General features: G+C 42.9%; 1 protein-coding gene across 6 annotated transcripts in view; it reads right to left on the reverse strand.

Moving 5' to 3' along the window:
- The window catches only part of AFF3 (ALF transcription elongation factor 3), a 472,487-nt gene that overhangs the window by 150,380 nt on the left and 297,699 nt on the right, over nucleotides 1-24,408 (reverse strand). For all 6 annotated transcript variants that reach the window (XM_081156102.1, XM_081156098.1, XM_081156097.1 and 3 more), the window contains 2 exons: nucleotides 12,160-12,240; nucleotides 996-1,032 (listed from right to left, as the gene is read on the reverse strand). In XM_081156102.1, coding sequence (XP_081012228.1) covers nucleotides 996-1,032; nucleotides 12,160-12,240 — 118 coding nt within the window. The remainder of the gene's footprint in view (nucleotides 1-995; nucleotides 1,033-12,159; nucleotides 12,241-24,408) is intronic.

Here is a 24,408-nt window from a genome sequence, read left to right on the forward strand (position 1 = left end):
ATTTATTATTTTCTTTAGATTTCAAGTCCCTTGGCAGTTCTCCTCTTTGCTGGTACCTGCGCTCACAGCAAATTCCGGCAGAGGGTGCGGCGATTAAGCGCTCCTGCCGATGCATCATTCTGCCCTCCCCGCCCTCCCCTGACCTTTCTCTAGCTGGGCATGAGAAGTCTGGGCGTCCTAACACATCCGTCTGGGTGTCTTTTCTCCCCAGCCCTTCTGCCCTCACGGATGCTCAGTGGGTGAGCCTCAGTTCCAAAGGCACATCCACTAGCTCGGAGTGGTTTTCGTGCTCAAACACAGCTTTGTAACTGGCAAGGGGTACTCTCCGCTGCCCGGCTGGTCATCCGTGGACAAAGCCGGGTCTCTGTGGATGTTGCTCATGACGCAAATGAGACAGCGTGTGCGCTTTCAATGCTCAAGAAAACGTTAGTAACCACTGGTAGTGCCAAGGAAGAGAATGAAAACACTACTTCATGGAATGACAACACCCTCTCTCTGACAATGGAAGCCCGTGACACTGGACTCAGTAAGGAAACTCCTTCCTAGACACTTTGAGAGAGGGGACATGGATTCTTCATGGACTCTAAGGCCATTGATCTTGAGGTCTTCTGCTTGGTTCTCTTTGCCCACTCTTTTTTTCTTTCAATTTAGATAACTCATTAGTGCCTTTAAAAAGTGTTTCCCCTCCACATACACCAAATAGAAACTAGAATAAAGACTGATATTCCTTCAACCTATGGTTGCTTTGAAACCCACCATCTTAAGTTCTGGCCCTCCTTCCCTGAAAAGAGATAGAGCAGCCCTCAAGGTCACCTTATGCATTTGGGAAATATGTGAACAAATGGCCCTCTTTTTCCCCACTTGATTATGTTTTTTAACGAAATTCTTTCACACCTACTGTTTATGAATACATCTCCCCTACTCGTCCCCTCCACCCCCGCCCACCTCCACTCCCCCCGCACACTCATAAAGCTGTGAAGAGAAGCCTTTCTTACTTGGATTATTGTGTCCGGAGGAGACGAGCTGAGAGTCCTAAAAGAACAAGAAATATCAATTAGTTTTCTCATTTTGACTTCTGAAATCTAAGCTGAATGGGAGATACATCCCTGGTCATTCAGAAACTAATCACTGGTCAATTTCTCCTAGCTGCTGTAATGAAAAACATTTACATCAACGTGCCTGCTAAAACGTTCTGGTAATATAGTTCACAATCACTTCTCTCTTGCATTACGGACTTTTTGTTTTGTCTACTGAGGTGAAATTCACATAACATAAAATCAGCCACTTTAAAGTGGCAATTCAGTGGCATTTAGTGCATTCGCAATGTTGTACAACCACCAACTCTTTTTAGTTGCAAAATATTTCCATCATTCCAAAGTCAAACTCAGTAGCACTAAGCAGCGTCTCCCCAATCCCCGCTTGCTCCCCTAAGTCCCCGGCAACCGGCAGTCAGCATCCTGGCCCTGAGAATTATTCATCTGCTCGGCTACTTCACAGCAGCAGGACCATGTGACATGCAACTTTTGTGTGACTCCTTTCACTTCGCCTGTTGTGGTGCTTCATCCACGTCGTCGCATGCGTCAGTAATCCATTCCTTTTGGGGGACGAGGAATATGCCATTGTGTATACACAACAGTTTGTATTAACAGGTCCCTTCATCTGTAAATGCAGATCTGGGCTGCTTCTGCCTTCTGGCGGTTGTGAGGAGCGCTGCCATAAGCACCGTGCACATGTAGTTCTTCGAGTCCCTGTTTTCACCTCTGCTGGGGATACATCTAAGAGCAGAATCGCAGGTTCGTGTGGCAATTCCATGCTAAACCTTTTGAGGAACCGCCAAACTGTTTCCCACTGTGGCTGAATCATTTTGCATTCCTACCAGCAGCGTATGAGGGCTCCCACTTCTCCACATCCTCACCAACACCTGTTATTTTCTGTCTTTTAATTTTTAGACATTTTCTTATAGCCATCCTAGGACGTGAAAGGGTTTCTCACGGTGGTTTTGATTAGTATTTCTCTAATGACTGATGATGTTGGGCATCTTTTCGCTTTTCAACTATGACTCTTTTTTTTTAAAAAACAACAACAAAGCAGCTTTATTGAGGTATAAATGATATAACATAACCTGCACATATTTAAAGTATACAACTTGATAATAAACAGCATCAAAGGAATGCTACTATTACTATCATCTTGACTCAAGACTGCTCCATTTTATTAAATAGTGTTTAAACAAAGAAGAGTGATATCTATTTATTAAAAAAAATTCAGAGGAACAGGAAAGTATATGAAAGTCGTCTGTAATCCTGAATCAGGCCATTTCTGAGGTTAATCTGCTGCTTCTGGTTCACCTGGCAGCACGTGCACAAAGGGGAGGCCTGCTGCTGGCGACTTAGAAGAATATCTCCAGGTGGAAATGTCTCCATCTCCATCTCTAAATCCTGAATTCCCCAAACCTAAGCTCTTGTTTGGTACATGGGGATCCTAAAGCTTCTTTCTATGTGCTATATGTAGCCGGGGAGTTAAGTTTGTACAAATGCTTTTGCTGAAGACAGCCGTCGCCGAGGGCACCGGGCCGAGGAAGCCCTTCGGTGGGGCACCCTAATAACTGCCCTATTCCCCCACGGAACAGGCCATCACACGTGTAGGAGGCCGCGCGGCCTCGGGTGCCCCAGCAAAGAACACTGCTGCCAATTAACTGTGAGATGCCGTCTGTAAAATGCACCCTGCTTTTTAGGGAACTTAAAATGTGAAAAGCCATGCACCTCAGATCAATAAAATACAGTCATTCTTCAGCCACGTCGCTGACGGAGGACAACACTCACACTGCGCGAGGGTGACTTCAAAACAGCTCTCTGGAACCACTGAGGGCTGGAGCGCTCATATGTCTCCCTGTCTGTCTACCAACCCATCGTCAGAACTAAAACAGGCAAGGAACGGAAATTATCTCCCCTTACTTTTAGACCCCCCACCCCCGGCACACACATTAAGCTAATTACTAGAGGAAACAGGACCATCAGATCTGGTTTGGTCTCCTTCACCCCCACCAATCACTTTCTTCTGCATCTTACTCTACAGAGCTCAAAATAGTTAAAATAACGAAATTTCCAATTAATTTCAGTGTTTAATTTGAGGTAAACATGACGTTTTTAGTCCAAACATTTTGTGGTAGTTTTTGAAGCAAGCTAGCAACCCAAAGAGGGAGGTAGGCTTTCCAACTGGGAACCCCCCCCCCCCCCCGGCTTCCCTTCTCCTTCTAGGCACAGAGAGAAGGCAAGTGCACTCCCATCTCTGTGATGATGCTACAGTTCTTCCGCACACGCTTTAAAAATCAGTCAGAGGAACAGTTCCAGACCAGGTGTGATCTCCTCCAGATCTGGAACCCACAGCTACGTGAATCATCTGTGAAATGCCAGTTTGCCCGCATGCCTTCTGAGGATGGGAAAAATTCTACAATTTTGACTTCTTTGTTTGCATTTCAAAATTTGTGAGATTGCTACAGAAATGAAGGAAAAAGGGCAAAGCAAATCCCCACCCCCAGTTGAAATACCTGATAACGGCAGCCAGTTTAAAAAAGCCATGTGTTCCTTTCTTTACCAAACTCGATAACTTTTCAGGTTTGATGAATGAGGCAGGTATGTCTGGTAGCATTTGTCTAGGAAACAGTGACTCCAGATTAAGTGTTCAGAGAACAGAAGAAATATCCAAATTCAGTAACAACTGGCTTTACTCTATGTCATGTCCTCCAATACCCGGACAAATTGGGGAAGTTCTCGGAAGTATTTAGCTAATTAATTTAGTGGTGCTGGCAACTCAGAATGCACAGTTAAATCAACTTTCCCTGTGAGGTCAAAATGCCCCTTTAATCTTAATAAGGGCTTAATTTAATTACTCATTATTTATTCAGGAGATTTTGCCCCTCAAATTCTATAAAAAATTCTAGCTCCAGCAAGCTAGCAGTACAGTGATAATCTCAAATGTTAATAATCTATCTAATTAAGGAAACGCAAGCCTCCAGCAGACAGAATATTAAGTAGATGAGATAGAGGCTGGAAGAGGTACAGCATGTGTCAAAATTGATGGCAGTCCTTGCAGTGGGCAGAACAAGGGTCCCCTAAAGATGTCTGTACCCTCATTCCCGGCCCCTGGGAACATGCTAGTTCTCAGGGCAAAAGGGACTTTGCAGCTGTGATTAAATGGATGATTTTGAGGTGGGAGATTATTCTGGATTATCCAGGTAGGCTCAATACAATCACAAAGGTCCTTACATGGAAAGGAGGCAGGAGGCAGAGAAGGGGACGTGACAAGGAAGTCAGAAGTCAGAGTGATGAGGGCCGTGAGCTAAGAAACGGGGTGGCCTCCAGGCTGAGAAAGGCAAAAAAAGGGACTCTCCCCTGGAGCGCTCAGCAGGAACGCGGCCCCCCAACCCCTTGATTTTATTTTTATCTATCTATCTATCTATCTATCTATCTATCTATCTATCTATCTATCTATCTATCTATCTATCATCTATCTATCTATCATCTATATCTATCTATCTATCATCTATCTATCATCTACCTATTTATCTATCATCTATCATCTATATCTATCATCTATCTATCTATCTATCTATCTATCATCTATCTATCATCTTTATTGTTTAAAGTATTACAGATATCCCCATTTTTTATTTTATTTTAGCTCCGTAAAACTGAGTTCAGAGTTCTGACTTCCAGAGTTGAAAGTCTAATAAATTTGTGTTGTCTGAAGTCACTAAGTTTGTGGTAATCTGTTACAGCAAAAATAGAACACTAATGCAGTCTTATTTCATTTGCATAAGTTCCTAACTAAGCCTTTTGAAAGAAAAGCATTATTAAAACCATACAATGTCCCTACACTCTGTAAAATCACATATTCCTTCTTGGGCAAAAGGATCTAGAGTTGAAATAGCTCCATACAAATCCTGTAGTGGTCCTAAAAAGAAGACACTTTTTTTTTTTTTTCTCCATTTAAATTTGAAATTCTGTGCCATATATATAGTTTTAATGTAACTTTTTGGGTGGAAAATAAGATACTTGGAACGTGCTTTCTACCTTGAAAAATGAATTTTTGTATTAATAATCTGAGGTCTCAATTTCATCTCAGCGGTTAAGTGATTGCTTGAACATAATTATTTACGTTCATCAAAGTAAATCTACACAATCTTTTGAAAAAGTCACAATAAAATATACCTTGAGATATATGCTCAATTATACCAGAAAATGTACTTATACCATGGATATGTTTATATAACAGAAATGCTTACCTGATTGTACTTTGGGTCAAGCCATGATTTTGGCCAGGTTATGTACAAAAACTGTAAGAATTATTGCATTGTATTGTAAGTGTGAAATGCCACTGGAAAGTTTTGAATACTATAGTGACAAGAGGTGATTTATGTTTTAAAATGATGACAAGCTACTGCGCGGAGAACAGACTGTGTGTTGGGGCTAAGGTGAGTGGCTGGAGGACTGTAAGGGCCCCAGGGGAGGGGATGAAGGCGCGTAAGAGTGGCGGGCAGAGCGTGCACACAGGAGGAGACAGCAGGCTGCTGCAATAATCACTATAAGAGGCATGGTGGTTTAGACCAAGGGGGCGGCTGTGATGGGGGAAGCACTTAGACTCGATATATTTTATAAGTAGGGGTGACGTGATCTCACAACGGGCTGGATGTGTGCTGTGAGAGACAGCAAGAGTCAAGGAGAGTGTACTGGGATGAACAGTGTCCCTCAAAGGCTCACGTCCACTCAGAATCTGTGAATTTGACCTTATGTGGATATTACAGGGGCCATGCAGGTCACAGATTAGCATGGGTCCTAAATCCAATGATTGCTGTCCTTATAAGAGGCAGGAGATCTGGACACAGAGACTCATAGAGAAAAGACAGCCACGTGAACACAGAGGCAGAAATCGAAGTGATACAGCTGTAAGCCAAGGAATGGAGGGACTGCCGACGGTCACCAGAAGCTGCAAGAGGCAGGGAAGGATTCTCCCCCGGAGCCTGCAGAGGGGGTGCAGCCCTGCTGAAACCCTGATTTCAGACATCGAGTCTCTAGAACTGAGAGAATAAGTTTCTTTTATTTTCAGCTACCTGGTTTGCGTACTTTGTTATAGGTGCCGTAGAAAACTAATGCAGATGGTGCCAAGGCTGGTGGCCCGAGCCAACTGCACAAATGGAGGTGCCACTTACCGAGAAACACTGGAAGGACAGTTTGTGGGGGATTAAAGCTCAGTTTTTGATATGTTGAGCTTGAGGTGTCTGTTAGATATATTAAATGGAGATGTTGAGTAGGCAAGAAGAAATACAAGTATGGAGTATGGGGGGTGGAGAAGGGGCTAAAGATACGAATTTAGAAACTGTCAGCTCGGTGTATGGAATATTTAAGGCAAAGGGCCTCCATGAGGTCACCAGAGGAGTGAACAAACATGGAGAGACGTGGGAGGATTAAAGGCAAGTGCAGAAAAGGTCTGTTAGAAACTTTAGATCAAGAATGGAATAAAAATCTGCTAGAAAATAAACCCTAGCAAAACAATAAATAAATTTCCCCCCATTGCTTTTCAGAGAAAGAGAGAGAACGAAACATCTGTGTGAGAGAGACACATTGGTTGCCTCCTGCCCTTGCCCTGACCAGGGCCAGGGATCAAGCCTGCAACTGAGGTACATGCCCTTGGTTGGAATTGAACCCAGGACCCTCCAGTCCATGGGCCGATGCTCTAACCACTGAGCAAAACTAGCTAGGGCAATAAATACATTTTAAAAAGAGGAAAATGAGACAGAAGAAACAATGAAAAATTAAGGAACTAACAAATAACTGTCAAGACATAATTCTAGAAAACAGTCATAATAATGATAATTTGAAATATTGTAGATAATCTCAAACTGAGAGATGGTGGAGATCAATCAAACTGATTGTTCCATTCTGGAGGCAAAACATAGATACTAATTAATTGTAGCTGTTGATAAAAATAAATTCAAATAGGTTAATATACTAAAATTTAAAGACAATAACTAAAAAGAAAGAATGTTAGGTGCATGTGTGAAAACCCTAAAGGGGGGAAAAGGGAACAAAGAAAGATTTAATTAATCCAAGAAAAGGCAGAAATTTTGAATAAGCCAATAGGCATAGAAGAAAATGAAAAGATATTTAGAGATAGGTAGAGGGGGGGAGGACACCCTGGGGAAAGAAGAGGATGGGGAAAGGCTTGGAAATGCTCCATAGAGAGAGCCACTAGAGATCCACTTTTCTCTTAGAAGAAAATTCTACGGCCCTGGCTGGGTGGCTCCATTGGTTAGAGCATCATCCTGTGCACCAAAAGGTTGTGGGTTCAATTCCTGGTGAGGGCACATACCTAGGTTGTGGGTTTGATCCCCAGTTGCTTCCCTGTTGGGGCACGTGCAATAGGCAACCAATTGATGTTTCTCTCCCTCCCTCCCTCCCTCTCTTTCTCAAAATAAATAAAAACATATCCTCTGGTGAGGGAAAAAAACAACTCTATGTACAGTAAGTTTTCTGGGTGAGTTATACCATGATTTTAAGGAGGAAAAAATTGGCATATTATATAAACTGTCCCATTATACAAAAAAAAAGGTAGAAAGCTACTGAATTTGTTGAGGCTGTTTTACTCCTGATATTGAAAGTGAACAGGCGCACACAGAAAGTTAACTAGTCCAAGTGCGCTCATGAACACAGAAGCAGATTGCTAAATTAAACACTGGCATATTAAGTCCAAAAGCATAGTAAATGAGCAATGTACCACAATTAAGGAAATTAGTCATAGGACCGTACAGGTGATCAAGGAGCAGACAATCGATGTAATTTTCTGCATTAATGGATTAAAGAAAAACTGTGAGCATCTCAATACAAGCTGAACACGCTATTTCACTAAACCTTAACTTGTTCCATTTATGCATATTCTGGAAAACATCGCCGACTGCCAGGGATTGGGGCGTAGGAGGGGTTGACTACAGAGAGCCAAGGAGGGGTCTGGGTGGTGGCAGAATGCTTCCATATCGCGACTGTGGAGGTCCCAGGAGCACATGTGTTTGTCAAAACTTGCAGGATACTAAAAAGGGTGAACTTTACTGATTGTAAATTATACCTTAATTTTTAAAAATGAAAATTCAAACCTTTACTACATTCCAAAAGCTAAGAAGAGAAAGAAGCTACGTGGGCTGGGCAATTGTTATACTCAATAACAATGCCCTGGAATCCTCCTCCTTAATGCCAAGAACACGGCAAAGATGTAAGAGGTTCTAGCTGCCACAGGCCGGATAAAACAAACCTGTTGTCTGCAAAATGCTTTACGACTTCTCAGTTCAGCCGGAGCAAAGCCCCGAGTCCTGCGTGTCTGGCAGGCCCCCTGGGTTCCCGCCCCCGTGTCCCTTGCTGTTCCACGCCCCGCTCTGCCCTGGCCCTCGGGCTCTGCGGTGCCTGCAGCACCCAGGCTGGCTCCTGCCTCATGAACTTCCACCTTCGCTTCCAGCTCCCAGAAGCTCTCCCCCGGCTGCCTGGCCTCCCTCACCTCCCGGGGGAGCTGCTCCACGGCCGCCCCTCAGGAGGGGCCTTAAGCTCTGCCGAAACCTCAGCCTACGCATCAGCATTCCTCCTCCTCGCTGTTCTATCTTCCCTACTAGAAAAACAGAAGTTCACCAAGAACATCTACCAGAAGCAAAACGAATTCAATAAGTAGGTATATAAAGCCCAGGAAATTTCCTTCACACCGTCAAGGACTCATTAGAAAACATAAAAACTTTTAAAAAGCTCATTTAAGTAGAAAAGTAAGTATCTTTAAATGTCTAAGAATAAACCAAAGAACCACAAGACCTACAAGAAGAAAAATGTTTGCCGAAGAACATGCAAGAAGATATGAAAGGAAGTGAAGAGATATTCCAAATTCAATTCCTGGACAGGAGGAAGATACTCTCAGATGGATACACTTTCTTAAATTAAGTTAGAAACCAACCAAAATTCCAAGAGGATTTTTATAAGGAGCAACCAGTCATCAAGATGATTCTTAGATTGACCTGGAAGAGAAACAGGTACAACAGGCAGAACTTTTGGATAATTAAAGAGGGTATTGGCCTGACCACATATATGTATGACAAGGCCAAAAATCATCAATAATTTCAACTAGGAGTCAGTCAACTACAGCCCACAGGCCAAATACAGCCCAGCCTCTGATTTGTTTTGTTTTAAACAATTTAATGCTTTTTAGCATATTCAGAGTTTATTACAATAATAAATTTTGGAATATTTTTATCACTTCAAAAAGAAATCCTTGCCTGACCAGGCATAGCTCAGCGGTTGAGCGTCGACCTAGGATCCAGGCGATCGGGGTTCGATTCCCGGTCAGGGCACATGCCTGAGTTGTGGGCCAGGCAGCCGATCAATGACTCTCTCATCATTGATGTTTCTATCTCTCTCTCCCTCTCCTTTCCTCTCTCTGAAATCAATAAAGATATATTAAAAAAAAAGAAAAAAAGAAAAGAAACCTTTACCTGTTAGCTATCACTCAATCCCATCTCCCCACCTCTGAGCTGCAAGCAACCACTAATCTATTCTCTATTTGCCTATTCTGGACATTTCAAACATATGAAATCATATAATATAACATGTGGTTGGTTGTGACTGGTTCCTCTCCCTCTCATTCAGCGTAACTTTTTAAAGGTTCATCCACGGTGTATCAGGCAGCATAGCTTCACTCCCTGTCACGCCTGAGAAGTATTCCATTGTAAGGATATGTCACTTCTGCTGATCCATTCATCAGCTGATGGGCATTTGTGCTGATCCCACTTACTGGCTACTATGATTAATGCTGCTATGAACGTGTGTAAGTTCTGTATAGACATGTGTTTTCAATCTCTCGGGTATGTACCTAGGAATGGAATTGCTGGATCATAGGCTAATGCGATGTTCGAGGAACTGCCCAAACGTTTTTCAAAGAGGCTGCACAATTTTATGATCCCACCAGCAACTGACAGCAGGTTCCCAATTTTTCTATACCCTTGCTAACACTCGTTACTGTCTGTTTCTGATTTTAGCTATTTGGGTAGCTATGACTCATGATCTCACTGTGATTTTGATTTTGATTAGTAATAGTGATAGTATCTCTTCATGTCCTTATTAGCCATTTGTAGATCTCCTTTGCCCATTCTTAAAATGAGTTATCCTTTTACTATTGAATTGTAAGCGTTCTTTATATATTATGCTGTTATCTGTTTCTGTAAATAAAATTTTATTTGAACATAGCTACAGTCATTCATTTATGTATTGTCTGCAAAGCCTAAACTATTTACGACCTGAGCCTTGACAGAAAAAGTTTGTCAACCTTTGATTTACACAATGAGTTATTGGGAATGAAGTAAATATACTGAAAAAAGCAAAATAGATAGTCTTGAAACAAATCCATGTATTTATGAGAAATTTAGTTGCTGATAAATGTGGTATTTCAAAACAGAGGGGGGAAATATGGCCTAATTTTGTTAATAGTGTTATAATAATTTACTAGTCATTGGTAGGAATAAAACTAGAATCTTATGTTACACCATCCACAGATTTTTTTTAAACTTAAACCCCAAAGCTATAAAAGACTTAGAACAGAGAACATTGTTAGACTACTGGTGCAGGGAAGATTTTCTTTTTTTTTATCCCTGACAAAATCAAACACTTTGCTAGTATCAAAGGTACATAAATCAAGTTACAAGAAAATAGTTGTATCATATATAACAGACACATGAATAAGCAATAAGAAGTTCCTACAAATCATTTTTAAAATACAATATGAATGGCAACGACTATGAATGGGCAAGTTGCAAGGAAAAAACAGCCTATGCTTCAGCTCAGATGGAATTGGAGAAACATGCAAAAGGGACAGCAACCCTGAGAAAGCAAATTTTCACCCAGAAACAAGGGTCAAAAGCCAGATAATATTAAACACTGGCAAAGATGCATAAGAGAGTGCTCTGGAAACAGTCGAGGGCAATTATGGCTTCTGCAGCCTCCAACACTGCAGTGCCTGTTCCGGGCTTAGTACTGGAGACAGTCAAAGAGGCATCACAAAGCCTGGGGAAACCGTTCGTGACAACCACCGGCCATAAACAATCCGAGCGGCCACCAAAAGGAGCTTGATTCGATCAATTACGGCAAATTCATACTATGACCTATTTTGCTGCCGTTAAGAAGAATGAAGAAAATATTCACTTGAAAAGCTCTCCAAATACACTTTGTTAAGAAAAAGAAAATAACTCTTAGAGTGGAATTTACCATTGTGATAACTACAATAAAGAATTATTTTAATAGTTCACTTGAGAAAGTTGTCACATTACTATTTATGTATTGTGGGTATCTGGGGGGGAAAAAATCAACTCTTAAAAAAAATGCTTTTAGTACTATACCATTTATGGGTTTTAAAAACTGCATATGCACATATATGTATATATAGTGCCAGAGTGACTGAAGCAGTACACATCGAACTCTTGGTCATAATCCCTGGGTAGGGAAATAAAATCTGGGCAAGGAAACTGGAAGTTTTCATATTTTGCTCCTTCTATTTGCATAATTTCATCTTTATAATAAGTATGAAGTGACATGTTAGTTGTATTCAAATAAAACATATTAGACTCATGTATAATTTACATACATTTTGTAGCTAATTTTTTTGTGTATTTGTCTTTAGAAAATATCAAAATCTTTTCTTTTTAAGTTCTAAATAATATTTTATGCTTTATAAAAGATATCTAAGCAGAATTAAATATTATATATCCTCAATTCTAAGACATTGATTTTAAGATTCATTATTAATTCAATAACAGCTTTTTAGGAAAAAACAAGCATACAATCACACTGAATGTATAAAATTACTGTAAGATGCATTTCAACTTCACTAATGTTTCCAGATAAAATGACAACTATGATATGTATCACATTTTGCATTAAGTATGGAAGTACAGGTAAGTAAAACTGCAATCTTCATTTTCCCCTTTGATGAATAAATACAGGTTTGCAAAATGTTAAAAAATCAGATCCATATGCCTCTGGCAGGAATATTTACAAAGAAGAAGACAATCATGGGACAACCCACTGTCCACAGGAAATTCTGGTTCAATGAAGCATATTGTTCCTGAGTGACACAAGATCTCACCTTATTTGGAAATGAAAATTTGCTTGGTTCCACTTTGCCAGGTGCCTGAATCGCAGAAAGTGGCGGAAGCCAGGTCATCTCCTAAAGGGAGGAAACCCAAACAACATTAATACAGAGAGTATTTAGAGCCGGCAGGATATAAAGCAGCTATAAAGCCCGCCTCGCTAAGGCATGGAAGGGTAAGAAGTGAACAGAGATGGAGGAATGAGAGGGATTTTAAAAAAATGTGAAACACACTTTTACGACTTCCCCCCTAATTTTACCAATTCTTGGTTCCATGGCTATAGATCTACAAGGTTGTCCTATTTTCACTTCAATTAAGCTCCTGAGTAAAGGGACAGCCCAGCGGTAAAAGTTCTACGGAAATTGCTGTACAAATGGGCTGCTTCTCCGGGACTTGATCCCACAAAATTCACAGGGTGTTTCTGAAGGACTGCACAAAGCACTTTCAACTTTAGGGATCACTATTACAGGAGTTGTTTATTTTATTAGAAACTCGTATGAGCATGAGTTTCCAGTTAGCCCCCACACGTCACTTCGCTCTTCATAAAAATGTCATTCATGGAGAAGTGAAGACACAAATCACATGTATGAAACAAAGAGAGAGTGTGTCGTGATGTTTCTAACGGTAGTAAGAAGCCAACTTGAGCTCAGCATGCGACAGTCTGCCATGTGCTTTCTGACGTGCACGGTCACTAGGCTGAGACAGAGGGGGGTCCTTTAGTCACTTCCAGGATTCGCCGTCAGTTCCACCTCCTGGAAGATATCTGCATTCACTACAGGACTGCGGGGTTAAATTGAATCAATTTCTGATCACCAGGAAACCGGCTTCGAGTTTACAAATAGGTTCTGAACCCGACTGCTCGATCTGCATCTACTTCCAACAAACCTAAGCAGGCACAGAAGCAGTTGTCCACTTTAAGAGAAGTGAGAAATTTTCTCTTTAGCTGAAGACGTTTCCTCACCTCCTCTGGCTGGGCGTGGGGTGGTGCTGAAAGGGGTTCTGCCAGGGTTTTGGGGTGAGGATTTCCTCAGGATGGTCCTGTGCCCCCTTTCCTTGGGTAACTCTCCTTCCCCAGCATGTCAGACGGCGCAGACCCACAGGGAGCAGGGAGATGAGTGTATTCACGCCCCCGTGGGAGGATTTACTGCCCCTGCACATGTCCCGCCCGCGACACATGCTCCACGGGGGGGTTGGGGAGGCCCTTCTCCACTCTGCTGGCACCGAGGTTTCTCCGATGGCAGGCAAAGGAAGACCAGGGACCCTTCCTGTGCCTCCCTCACTCCCAAGTATCTGCCCATCCCACCGTCTCTCCCCCTGGGGTCTCCTGTGAGGACCATGCCCAGGAGGAGAGTGGGCACGCAGCTCACTTTGCCATGAACAGGCAACCAAGCAGCGTGTCTGCGATGCCCCCCCTTGCCTTCTGGTTCCCCGACCTGCCACCCTAATCACGCCCTCGTTACTGTTCCCCGGAGTTACCGCAGGAGCCGCCTGACTGCTGCTCTTTCCTGTCATTCCTAAGCCACCCTCCACACCTCCGTCAACTCATTTTCCCTGAAGTGCAGGAGGCAACGGGGAGCGCCACTTCTACAGCATCTCCACAGGCCATCACATACACAAAGACAACGACGGTGACAAATGATGGCAACGAAGACGGCACAACGGTCCTCCCGCTGTGCTTACGGTTCCAGAGCACTTCCACGCGCTTTCTCGCTGACACCGAACCTTTAAGGTCACTGCTCTCATGTCCACACTGGAGGTGCGCAGTCGAAGCTCAGGATTAAGCGATCTGCCCACGTCCCCTCAGTTCACAGGCGTCACCTCTGGGGTGTTCACACACCTCCCCCCCCCCCCATCAGCGCTTGTTTTTCACCCTATGGCATCGGCCCCAGAGGCAAACAGTATTCGAGACCTTCTGCAACAAGGGTGGGTGTCAGCCTGTGACATTTTATTCATCTATATACACACGTCCGTATAAGAAAAACCACAGGGTCTGCTTTTACTTTCGCTGCCCCCTTTACGTGCGAATGCCCTACCCCCATATGCCTGCTGGGTTCCTATCCGTCCGTTAGGGCTCATCCCAAACATCGTTTATGTCATGGGGCCTTAGCTGATTCCCCTTCTAATCCAATGCGACATGACAGTTCCCTTCTCATGCTCTTTCAAAGCACTATTTCTCTCTCTTATTGTAACTCCCAGGTTCTTTTCCTGTGTTTAGTTTTATAAATATACACCGCTATCTGCACTCAACCATGCTGCTTTCTTCTGAGACCCTCCCCCAATGCAGAAATCATACGAAAAATCACACTAAGGAATCCTAATCATCTCTCTCAAGAGCATTCAGTTTTACTAAACATAATCCCCAAGTAGAAATCCTAATAATTTCTTTCAAGAATATTCCGATTTATTAAACATAACCCTTTAAAAGCAAACGGAAGGTTTCTTCAGAGGGACAGTGTCTACTCATCTGTGTAGATCAGGGGGAGAGAAGGTCCATTCGGAGGGCTGTTACAAGGCAGCAAAATCATTTGGTCTGGCCCTGCTAAGGGACTCAAAATTCAATAGATCTAGGAGCTTTTTTCATGGCTAATTTTTAAGTTGATAATTTTGTATGGCCCAAGAATGATGTTATAAATATCCAAATGGGCCTTGGCAGAAAAAAGTTCCCTATCCCTGATGTAGATGAAGCACCTTATAGACTAAGTGCCCAAAATTAACTTGTTGACTTGAATTAATGCCCACATTTCAATGCAAATTTGCTCACTAACACTCTGAGTATTTCCATGTCATTTCCCACCTAATTAGTGTTGCTGTATATGTGAAGGAATAATAAAAGACAATAGGGTTGCTTGAAATATATTTGGGTTGGTTTTAAATCAATAGGGTTGCTTTAAATCTATTAGAATCTCCAAAAACAAAGAACTACTTATATATTTGTTAATTAGATATCTGTTTTCAATGAATGTGCAATGACTTTTTAAGACTGATTATCCATTATATTAGAATTCTCCGTTAGGGTTGCATGGAAAAATTTAGGGCAAATAGATTATTTCTGTTTTATCTTCTGTCACTTACTAGCTCAGTGAGCTTAGGTAAGTCACATCTTCAGTAACCTGTAGTGATTCCAGGGCACAGACTTTGGAATCCATCAGATTTTAATTTGTAGTATCTTAGAACCGGAGAAAACAGAGATGCTAACTAGCTCATGGTTTAATCATGAGCATTAAATGAGATAATACCATATAGTGCATAGCATGGTTCTCTTATGTTTAATCATTCAATGAAAGACAGCAATGATTAATATCAAGCTTAGTTTCAGAATTTTTGTCCCTAAAATAAGAAAGAGGATTTCTCTCTGAGCTTTAGATGTTGGGATTCTGGGGATAGAAGAATATATGGAAAAGAGTTTTTGTAGAAGAATGAAGTACTATGCAAATGTAATCTGTAATTAAGCTAGCAATTATTACTACAAACTATATATTACTAAAACAAAGTTATTTAAAGAGATTATTATGGTTCTTAAGTATGATATGTACTTTCCATTGGAGAAAATGTCCCCAAGTTTTCTCATGGGAACAAATCTCTGACATAATAATAGTAGTCAGTGAGATAAGATTTGATGAAAAGGTGTTTACTGTGTATCTTTTTCTGGTAGTGATTTAACATGTAAGCAAAGGGGAAAGCTTCATAACCGCTAAAATTTCCCTTAGTTTGCCTCGCTTCACAGGGAAAGCTATTTTATTGCAAGGCCGCCGATCCCATGCCCCTGTATGCTCTGCTCCCCACTACCCCTCGTGTTCCAGACCTCCCTGCCTCAACCATTCCTTCATTACTGCTTTGCTCTATTTATTTCCTCCACTTGGGTGTCCCTTAGTCACATCCTGGACCACAGGTAAGACCGGAAGAGAAAGAGAATGGTAAAGCCAAGTTCTCCAAAGTCAGGTAGCTACCTTCTGATCTTACAGGCTCCTCTCATACGTCTTCGATCTGTATGCCTTCCCTCCCTTTTGATCTCCCCGTCACACAGGAATGAGGCCACACCCCATTCCCCCGGCACTGGGAGGTCCTCAGTTTTGAACCTCGCATCCTGAGCCAACTGACAGATTAAGAATCAACATATCTGTGTTAACACAGCCTCACAGTCCCAGCCCGAAGCAGATGTCTCGTTACCCTAGGGACATATTTCAGGGTGTCTTCTTATTTCTTAGATAGGCGTAAATGCCAAGTCTCTTTATAGCAAACACACTCAGTTTTCTCCTAAATGTAAGAACAGATGGGTAAATGATAAGAGTCTAGAATACTGCATTTCATTAACTGCCCAGCTTTTTCTCCACCCCCCAATTTCCAGAGCGCCATGGGCACGCACGTGCTTTCCATTTTCATGTCTATCGTATAGCAAGAATGACCATGAGTCCCCCAAATCCATAGTTTCAAGGTGAGTACACTGTGTTCATTTTGCACAACCCTCCTCTCCCGCCATGGAGCTACCCATGTACTCCGATGTCACCTGCAAAGGCCTGTCCTAGGACAAACGGCTGAAACTTAGGATATCCAACATAGCTCTTTATTTAAAAAGAGAAGAAAGAAAAATTGAATTTTAGCCTGAAGTCTAATCTTAAGAGTTCAAAATGTACAGTTATGAAGACCTGCAAAGCACATTTAGTTTGCAGAAAAACTAGAAAAAATGTAAACAATATTTTAATTTTCCCACTAAAATCAGTGATGAGAAGAACTCATTCCCTGGTCTCTTTCCCTGTCTCGGTTTCCCCACTGCAATCTGTCTCAGCCACGGCCACAGAAGTGTTTTCTTGAAAATCACGACTAAGCCGCACTTGCTCAAAAGCTCCCAGTGACCCTGCTCCAACACTGAAGGGGGTGTCATCAAGGGACACACAATGTCGCTGCCTGTTCCCCTCCTGGGCAGTCCTCCCCGAGCCATGTGTGCTAACACCCCATTCCTCCTGTCCCGCCCTGGCTTTCCTGTCCCGACATTTTCTGGTTTTCCTTTCATGGCTTTCCAGCTCCGCCTACTGGGCCGGGAAGCTCAGTGAGCAGTGCAATCCTCAGCCAGGGCTGCACACTTACCCTCCTTTACCCATGATCCCTGCTGCGTATTTAATATCTACATGCCACCTGGGCTTTGAGTTTTCCTCTTGTGCGTCTCCTCTATCAGATGATGCACTTTTTAACCCCTACGAGATCACAACCTCTTTGAGAGAAGGGATCTCTTGTAGCACCTGGACGCCTAGCACCATGGGCCCAACACTAGGAATTCATCTAATCTCTCTGGGTTCTCTTTTTCTGCCTGTAAAATGATGGCAACAGTAACTTACGCTTGTTCCACCAAACACATACGACTGCTGCCAGGGTAGAGAGAGATGAAATTGCTTCTCCCTCGTTCAGCAACGCCCCAGGGTGGGCTGCCAGCTCAGGGGTCTGCTGGGAAGGAGAGATTTTCTCCCAGGCCTGGCAAATGACCAGTTAACTCCAGAATTCTGGGTACTCAGGACTTACTCCTTTCTAAATAAAACGGGTTAATTGTCACCTGGGAATGAAACATAAAGTGCCGGTCGGTTTTCACGTGTGGCAGTGGCTGCCGCAGATCACAGCGTTTCTGTTTTCAGTTTCCATCAGAAAATCACTCAGCTTTTCAGTTCTTTTACATGTTATCCGTGTTATGACACTCTGATCAGACAACTGCTGGCGACAACAGAACATGGTAATTTTTATTACTGCCTATCCTTTGAATGCTGAGGCGCACAGGAGCGCGGATCTGGTGAGAGGGAAAATGCGCCCGCGGGCTGGCTCCTGGGAGGCCGAGCCCAGCCCTTGAGGAGACGGTGGGAGAAACACTCGGGGACTAGGGCTCACGCTCTAGTTGTCAACCATCCCTGGCCTTTAACTGCGGCTCCAAGGTCAGACTTGTGGGCTGGGCAGATCTGAGCTCAGAACAAGATCACAGTGAAAACTTCTAAGCTTGTGCCGGAATCAACAAAAATCCAAGAATATTCTCATTCTGTTACTACAGAAGAAGGGCCTATAGCTTGAAAAGTAATAGTAGTATAGTGTATTCGGCCCATTATTTTGATGGAAACATTACTTACGAAAAGATTTTGGAAAATCAGTAGCTGTTGATAAAAAAAACACCTTCCTTACTGAGATTTTAAAAAATCTATTTTACATAGCACAATTTAGGCTGCTAAAATTGCAAATAACCGATAAAACCTGTAATAACAACATTACCAAAAATCATAGCGAAATCTCATTTCTTTAAACTGAAAACCTGGGAATATGTCCAATTTGAACCAAAGCTGACCCAAAAAGGGGATTCCCAGCAGCTATATGTATTTTCTGGTCTTGTGGATGCCCCTAGATGGGAGAATCTCAGACTGGAACATCAACTAACCTAATTCATCACAAAACCGCGGAGCTTGTTAAACTTCTTGCTGTCCCCTGCTCTCAGTGAGGTTGATCCCCAAAGGATCAAAAAGAGGGTGCACTTTGTAGGTAAAGATTAATGAAATCAATTCAGGAAGCAGCTTTCAATTCGGGTCTCACAGACTGAGCAAGGCAGGGAGCACATGTGCACAGGGACTGATTTGGCCCCGGGGCTAAGGCCGAATCCGAAAGGAAGCCTCTGGACGGGCTCAAGGACACCTTAGACCCGCGCCTCCCACACACTCCTTTGTCCATAAGCCTTCCAGTTCTCAAAAAGCTGAGGCCACCCGGTGTCTGGCTTTTCAATATTTCCTTCACATCGTGAAGAGTGCTATTCACCCTAAGGAGGCCAATTCTGTGCCCTGGAGATGCGCTGCTCACCCCCCTGACTTCTGCTGTCCCCACAAACTCTGGACTCTCCACGGAAAAGGGTAAGAGCACAGACTGAAGTTGATTTTATTGTCCCTCGTAAAAAATTATTTCCTGCCAGATCCCTTCATTTTGGACTCTACTAAAGATTTCTTGTCCTAGATGTAGTTTTGTTGTTGTTTTTCCAGCTGTCTTCCGCGGCAGGAAGATGGACGTGACCTGTCTTCTCTCGTCCCTCTGCGTTCACTGCATTCCCCATTCCATCTATTCACTTGGGACCTTTCCGAACGATAAAAACCATACATTCCTCAAATGCATTTTTAGGTTCACCTGGCTTTCAAGGTTCATTTTATTTCTGTTTCAAACACACTATAATTCTCATTCTTAAGTGTGGGAATTGTTTCCAGAACTGAATGTTGTGTTAAAATGTTAAAAATAGTCAAGTCTACATCAGGTTCTCAGAATTTAGAGAAGGGGGCTGGATATTGAGTGTACACATGCAGGAACTGAACGCCTTCTGCTAACCCCAGGCGACAATGCCGGCCCCGAGTCCCTGCTCAGCACACAGGCACCTGCTCGTTCCCTGCACTCTTATAAGCCTCATGCCCCTGACGAGAAGCATGAATTGGTCTAATTTTAAAAGAGGCTTAAAAAAAGAATAAAGCCTCTGAGGGGTATTAAGAGGATTTCCCAAATTCTGAATCTGGGGCTGGAATAGACTGTTTCTGAGAATAAATCACATTAAGTCTAGGTTTATAAGAAGTGAGCTAAATTTCTGACCAGTTCATGAGAAAGGTTGTGTTATTAATGATGCCACTGGTCACCTTATTTCTGATCGCCAATACACAGTTTAGTGGTAGCACAAACATCCAGAAATCAGTCCTCCTAACAGACATGTAGATTATAAGCAGTCTCGGAACGAGCTCTGGTTTGCAGCAGTCAGATTCTCCTTCCCATGCATTGAGGGTAAAGATGGTTTATTTGGGACAGAGAGGAAGACTGGAGAGGCCAGAAGGGAAGGGGGTGAGAATTACATTCTTGGCCATGTTTACCCCACCCCCACCCCCCGAACTCCTTTCTACAGAAGATACGTGGAAATGGGCATCTGACAAAACCCACGTCGAACACGGAGGAGCAGAATGGCAGAACAGAAAAGGCCTGGGGTTGGTGCCAGAGAAACCTTGTTTAATCTCGACCCTGCCACGGACCAGCCGGATGACCCTGGGCAACTGTACCTTTCTGATTACTGGTGTCCTCATCGGTAACTTGGAGTTAATAACCCTCCCTGGCAGGATCGGCAATCACTATACAAGGGGCCTAGCACAGAGTCTGGCACAAAGTAGGTGCTCCACAGAATGGAATTATTGCTGTTTTACTAATTAGTGTTGGCGGCTTTTCGCATGGGCCTTGGAAGGGAGGGGATGAATGAATATAGGAAAAGACATTTATGAGTTTGTTTTTCAGTCTACTTCACTCAGTTAATTATTTATTAGTTAACTAATTATTCACAGTCAAATGCAAGGCATAATCAAAGTGTGCTTATTAGATAGTAACTTGCTTCCCTAACTCCCTCTGCCACGAAAGCACCATGCGCCAAAGGGCAGCGGTGCCATCTCAGCTTCGGGCGTTTTTCTTCAATGGGACAGTGACGAGTAATCAGGATGCATCCTCTTTCCAAAAGCTGGTTTGGGGTTCTAAAGAGTTTAGAAGCTTTGCCTTTAAGCCTATAGACTAGCCTGGGGCAACAGCTAGGGCAGTTTAGCTAGAACTCTGGCCTGCGAGCCCTTCTCAGGTGATCTGAAGGAGGCGATGGGGACATGTGCATGTGGAGGAGGAGAGCTACTATGCTATGGTAACAGGAGTTAGCACCTGGGCAGGAAGGACACAGGGAAAGGCATCCAGGTGGGACAAGAATGGTCCCTAAAAGCCACAAGGGTTGACATGAAAGTCCCAGGTATGGGAGGACTTCCAGTTCGCCAAGAGAGGCAAGTCTCAGGCGCTGTGCTGCTGTGTGTGCACCTGTCGCCAGCACCACCTTTCTCCCTTCTCAAGCCTTTTCCCAGGTAAGTTCCTGCTGAACACACAGGCTTCTGTCTATCAACTTTGCCCAAATATTTCTTCCTGGTGTGAGAGGCGATTTAGAAATCATTGAATGGTGCTGCCCTAGTCCAGCAGGCATGGCCCCTAGTCTCAGGGATGAACATTCGTGAAAAGTAAGGTGACTACAGGAGACGGGAATCTGCTGAAGTACTGCAGGTATGGACAGCCAGACCCAGAGGTTAGCCTTGGGGAAGAAACAATCTTTTTTTTTTTTTTTTTTAACTACGAGGTTAAAATATCCTTAAAAAGTAGAAGCAAAAGATTAATATGTTTTCCTCCCAAAAGGTCATAGGTCTGCAAGAAAAGAGAAGTCAGGGCCAAAAGCGAAACAGGATGGCAACTGTTTTTATTAGAAGAAAAGGCATTAAAAAGATTGAGTTAGGACAGGCTGATAAAGAGCTTGTCCTTTGGGAAAAGATACTCTGTAAGAGCAAAGAAATAAAGATAAAAGAGGAAGGCACAAAATTAATGCTGTCTAAAGATGATAAGATCCTGAACTCAGCTGCTGATGTCTTTAAACGGGGAAAGGAAGAAGAGAACCTCAGGAAATTAGGAAGCAAAGACCGTCTTGCAGGGTGTCCACGGGGAGAGCGTGAGAAGGAAGGGTCTGAACGCACAAGGGCAAGTGGACAGTCCACAGATTTCAGACAGATGTTCGCATTCTTTGATCCTTGCCCCAAACGCAGGCATAGTTCCCGGTCTTGAGAAGGGGTCTAAAATAGCTTATGGCTTCGTGAAGCCAATCAGTGCCGTTTCTGCTGGTGCACCAGACATGCAGTCAACCGCACACGTATCTGAGCAGCCACCACGTGTCAGGTGGACACAGCGCAGGACAGAGCAGACGTGGCCCCGCTCTTAGGAAGCGTGAGACGCGGTGGCAAAGATGAGCAATAGACAACGAACGAAGAAATGTGAACGCAACAGGCTCATATTCCTCATGGTTGCTGTGGTTTCTTTGTGTGTGTGTGTGTGTGTGTGCGCGCGAGATGGAGCTGCTCCTGCCACCCACACCAGCAGGCCTTTAGCGTTGGTCCTCATGGTTCTGCGTTGGTCCCACGAATCAAATTAGTGTTTTGGCAAAAAAGCAGCATGAGAGGAGCACGGTTGCAGAATCAGACACGTGAGGAGCTGCCCTGTGGGTAAAACAGTACCTGGGGCTTATGGAGACAAAAGCACAATTCCAGTCAATGTGTTAAAGCTACAGGAGAGAGTCTGGTTTTTATAAACTTTCTAAGAATTTCTGTTACTAATATTACACCTGTGCTATGTGCTACCTGCTGTTTTAGGAGCTGGGGATACAGCTGCAAATAAGGTCCCTGTCCTCATGGAGGCTACATTCCACCAAAAATGAGACAGACAGTAAACATGTACACAATACGATGTGACATTACATAACACAGTGCAGTGTAGCTTAGCATAATGTAATATGATATAACATAATACCCATTAAAACTACCCAACAGTAGACTGGACATTTCTTAAAATGGTGTGCTGCTTATCTTGGAAGCATTTGGGATCATAACCAGAGGGGAAGGTCTCTGGGGATCCCAAGTCTAGAGCACCTGCTTCCTTCTGACTGGTGGGGCTACATGGGGGGCTCAGGGCAACCCCGTAATCTCCAACTGCTGACTCAATGAAGTTCTTAACTGTACACGTGATCTCTGGTAGTCTGGGGACACAGGATTTCATTTGATTTTTAATTTAATTGAAAAAGTATCTTCATTGCATCTTTCTGCTTACATAAATAATACATGCTTCTTGTTAAAAAGTTTAACATTACAAAAATTTAAAATTCAGAAAAGAAAGAGCTGCCCAGCATCCTAACATATACAGATAATGCCCACAGTGAACTGGGTACTTATCCGATTTTTATATACATATATGAACATGGGGATTATACATATATTTTTAATGAGGTCACATTGCTTGAAGACTTAATTTTTCATTTCTTCTTTTCCAGCAGAACACACACATGTATTTTCTTTTTAAAGGCTACAAAGACCATCCCATTGCCTTGAAGTAATATAGTTTATTTAATCAGGTAATAGAGAGTTGAGTAGGTGTTTGCTCATTACCACAAACTATGCTTTGGCAAAACTCCTTGTACACTGATTTTTTTCATGGTTTTGTATTTCTCCCATGGAATTAATTTCTGGTATAGAATTTCTAAGTCAAATGGCATAAATATTGTAAATTTTAATATACTATCAAATTGTTCTCCAAAAATGGTCTACCTTACATCTTCTCCAACTGTAAATGAGAGTCCCTGTTTTTAAGTGCTTTTTCTAATGCTCTTTTTAAAAATCATATTTGTAGTGGCTTCTGGACCAAGATGGTGACATAAGAGGCTCCTGAATTTCCCTCCTCCCAAGGACTCACTGAATATACACCTACATATGGAGCAATTTCCTCTGAGAGAAATCCAGAAATGAGGTGAGTGACTTCTACACACTGAGCAACAAGGAAAACACCAACATCAAAACAGGAAAGGTCGTGACAAACTCTTGCCATAAACTTCACCCCCAGCACTGTATAATTGGGAAGGAACCTTGCAACTCCCAGCTTCTCCCTGAGCAGTGAACCATTTGGATCACACATCTAGCACCCCACAGGACTACAGCAAACAAAGAAGCAGTTGTTAAGGGCTGTGGGAGCATCCCCATGACTATACACACCCATCTCCCAGTTTGTCCCTAGAACTGGTTTGGCTGTGTACTTTCCCAGCTGTTGCCAGAGGGTGTGATTTTTTATCAGCCTGCATCCGTGTGCTGACTACAGTCCTTTCCTTTGGGACAATGAGAGGTGTTGGCACACTCTCAACTACTGATCCACTAAGAACAAAGATGGAAGCCTGGACAATCACAAAGGTTTAAAAGGTAACCGGGAGTTTGGACTGGTCCGATTGATGAGGTTCATCTCCTACAGGAGAACAGTGAATCGGTACCAGGAAAGGTGGCTGCTTTTCCTAATGTGCAGAAACCAACAGAATATCTCAGAAAATGAAGAAACAAGGGTATATGTTCCTTATTTAATTTTTAGAAACCAATTAATCTTTAGAAACCAAAGATTAATCTTTAGAAACCAATGGTAATGAAACAGAGGTAAGTGATTTACCCAATAGACAGTTCAAAATAACAATCAAAGAGATGCTCACTGAGGTCAGGAAGTTATACAAGATTTTTCTGTACGCCTCATAGTAACCATAAAGCAAAAACCTACAGTAGATACACAAAAGATAAAGAGAAAGGAATCAAAGCATACAATTACACAAAATCATCAAATCACAAAGAGAGAGAGCAAGAGGGGAATAAAGAAAAAGAGAAACTATAAAACAGCCAGAA

The sequence above is a fragment of the Miniopterus schreibersii genome, assembly GCF_964146895.1.
Source record: "Miniopterus schreibersii genome assembly, chromosome: 13".
Classification (NCBI taxonomy): Eukaryota; Metazoa; Chordata; class Mammalia; order Chiroptera; family Miniopteridae; genus Miniopterus; species Miniopterus schreibersii.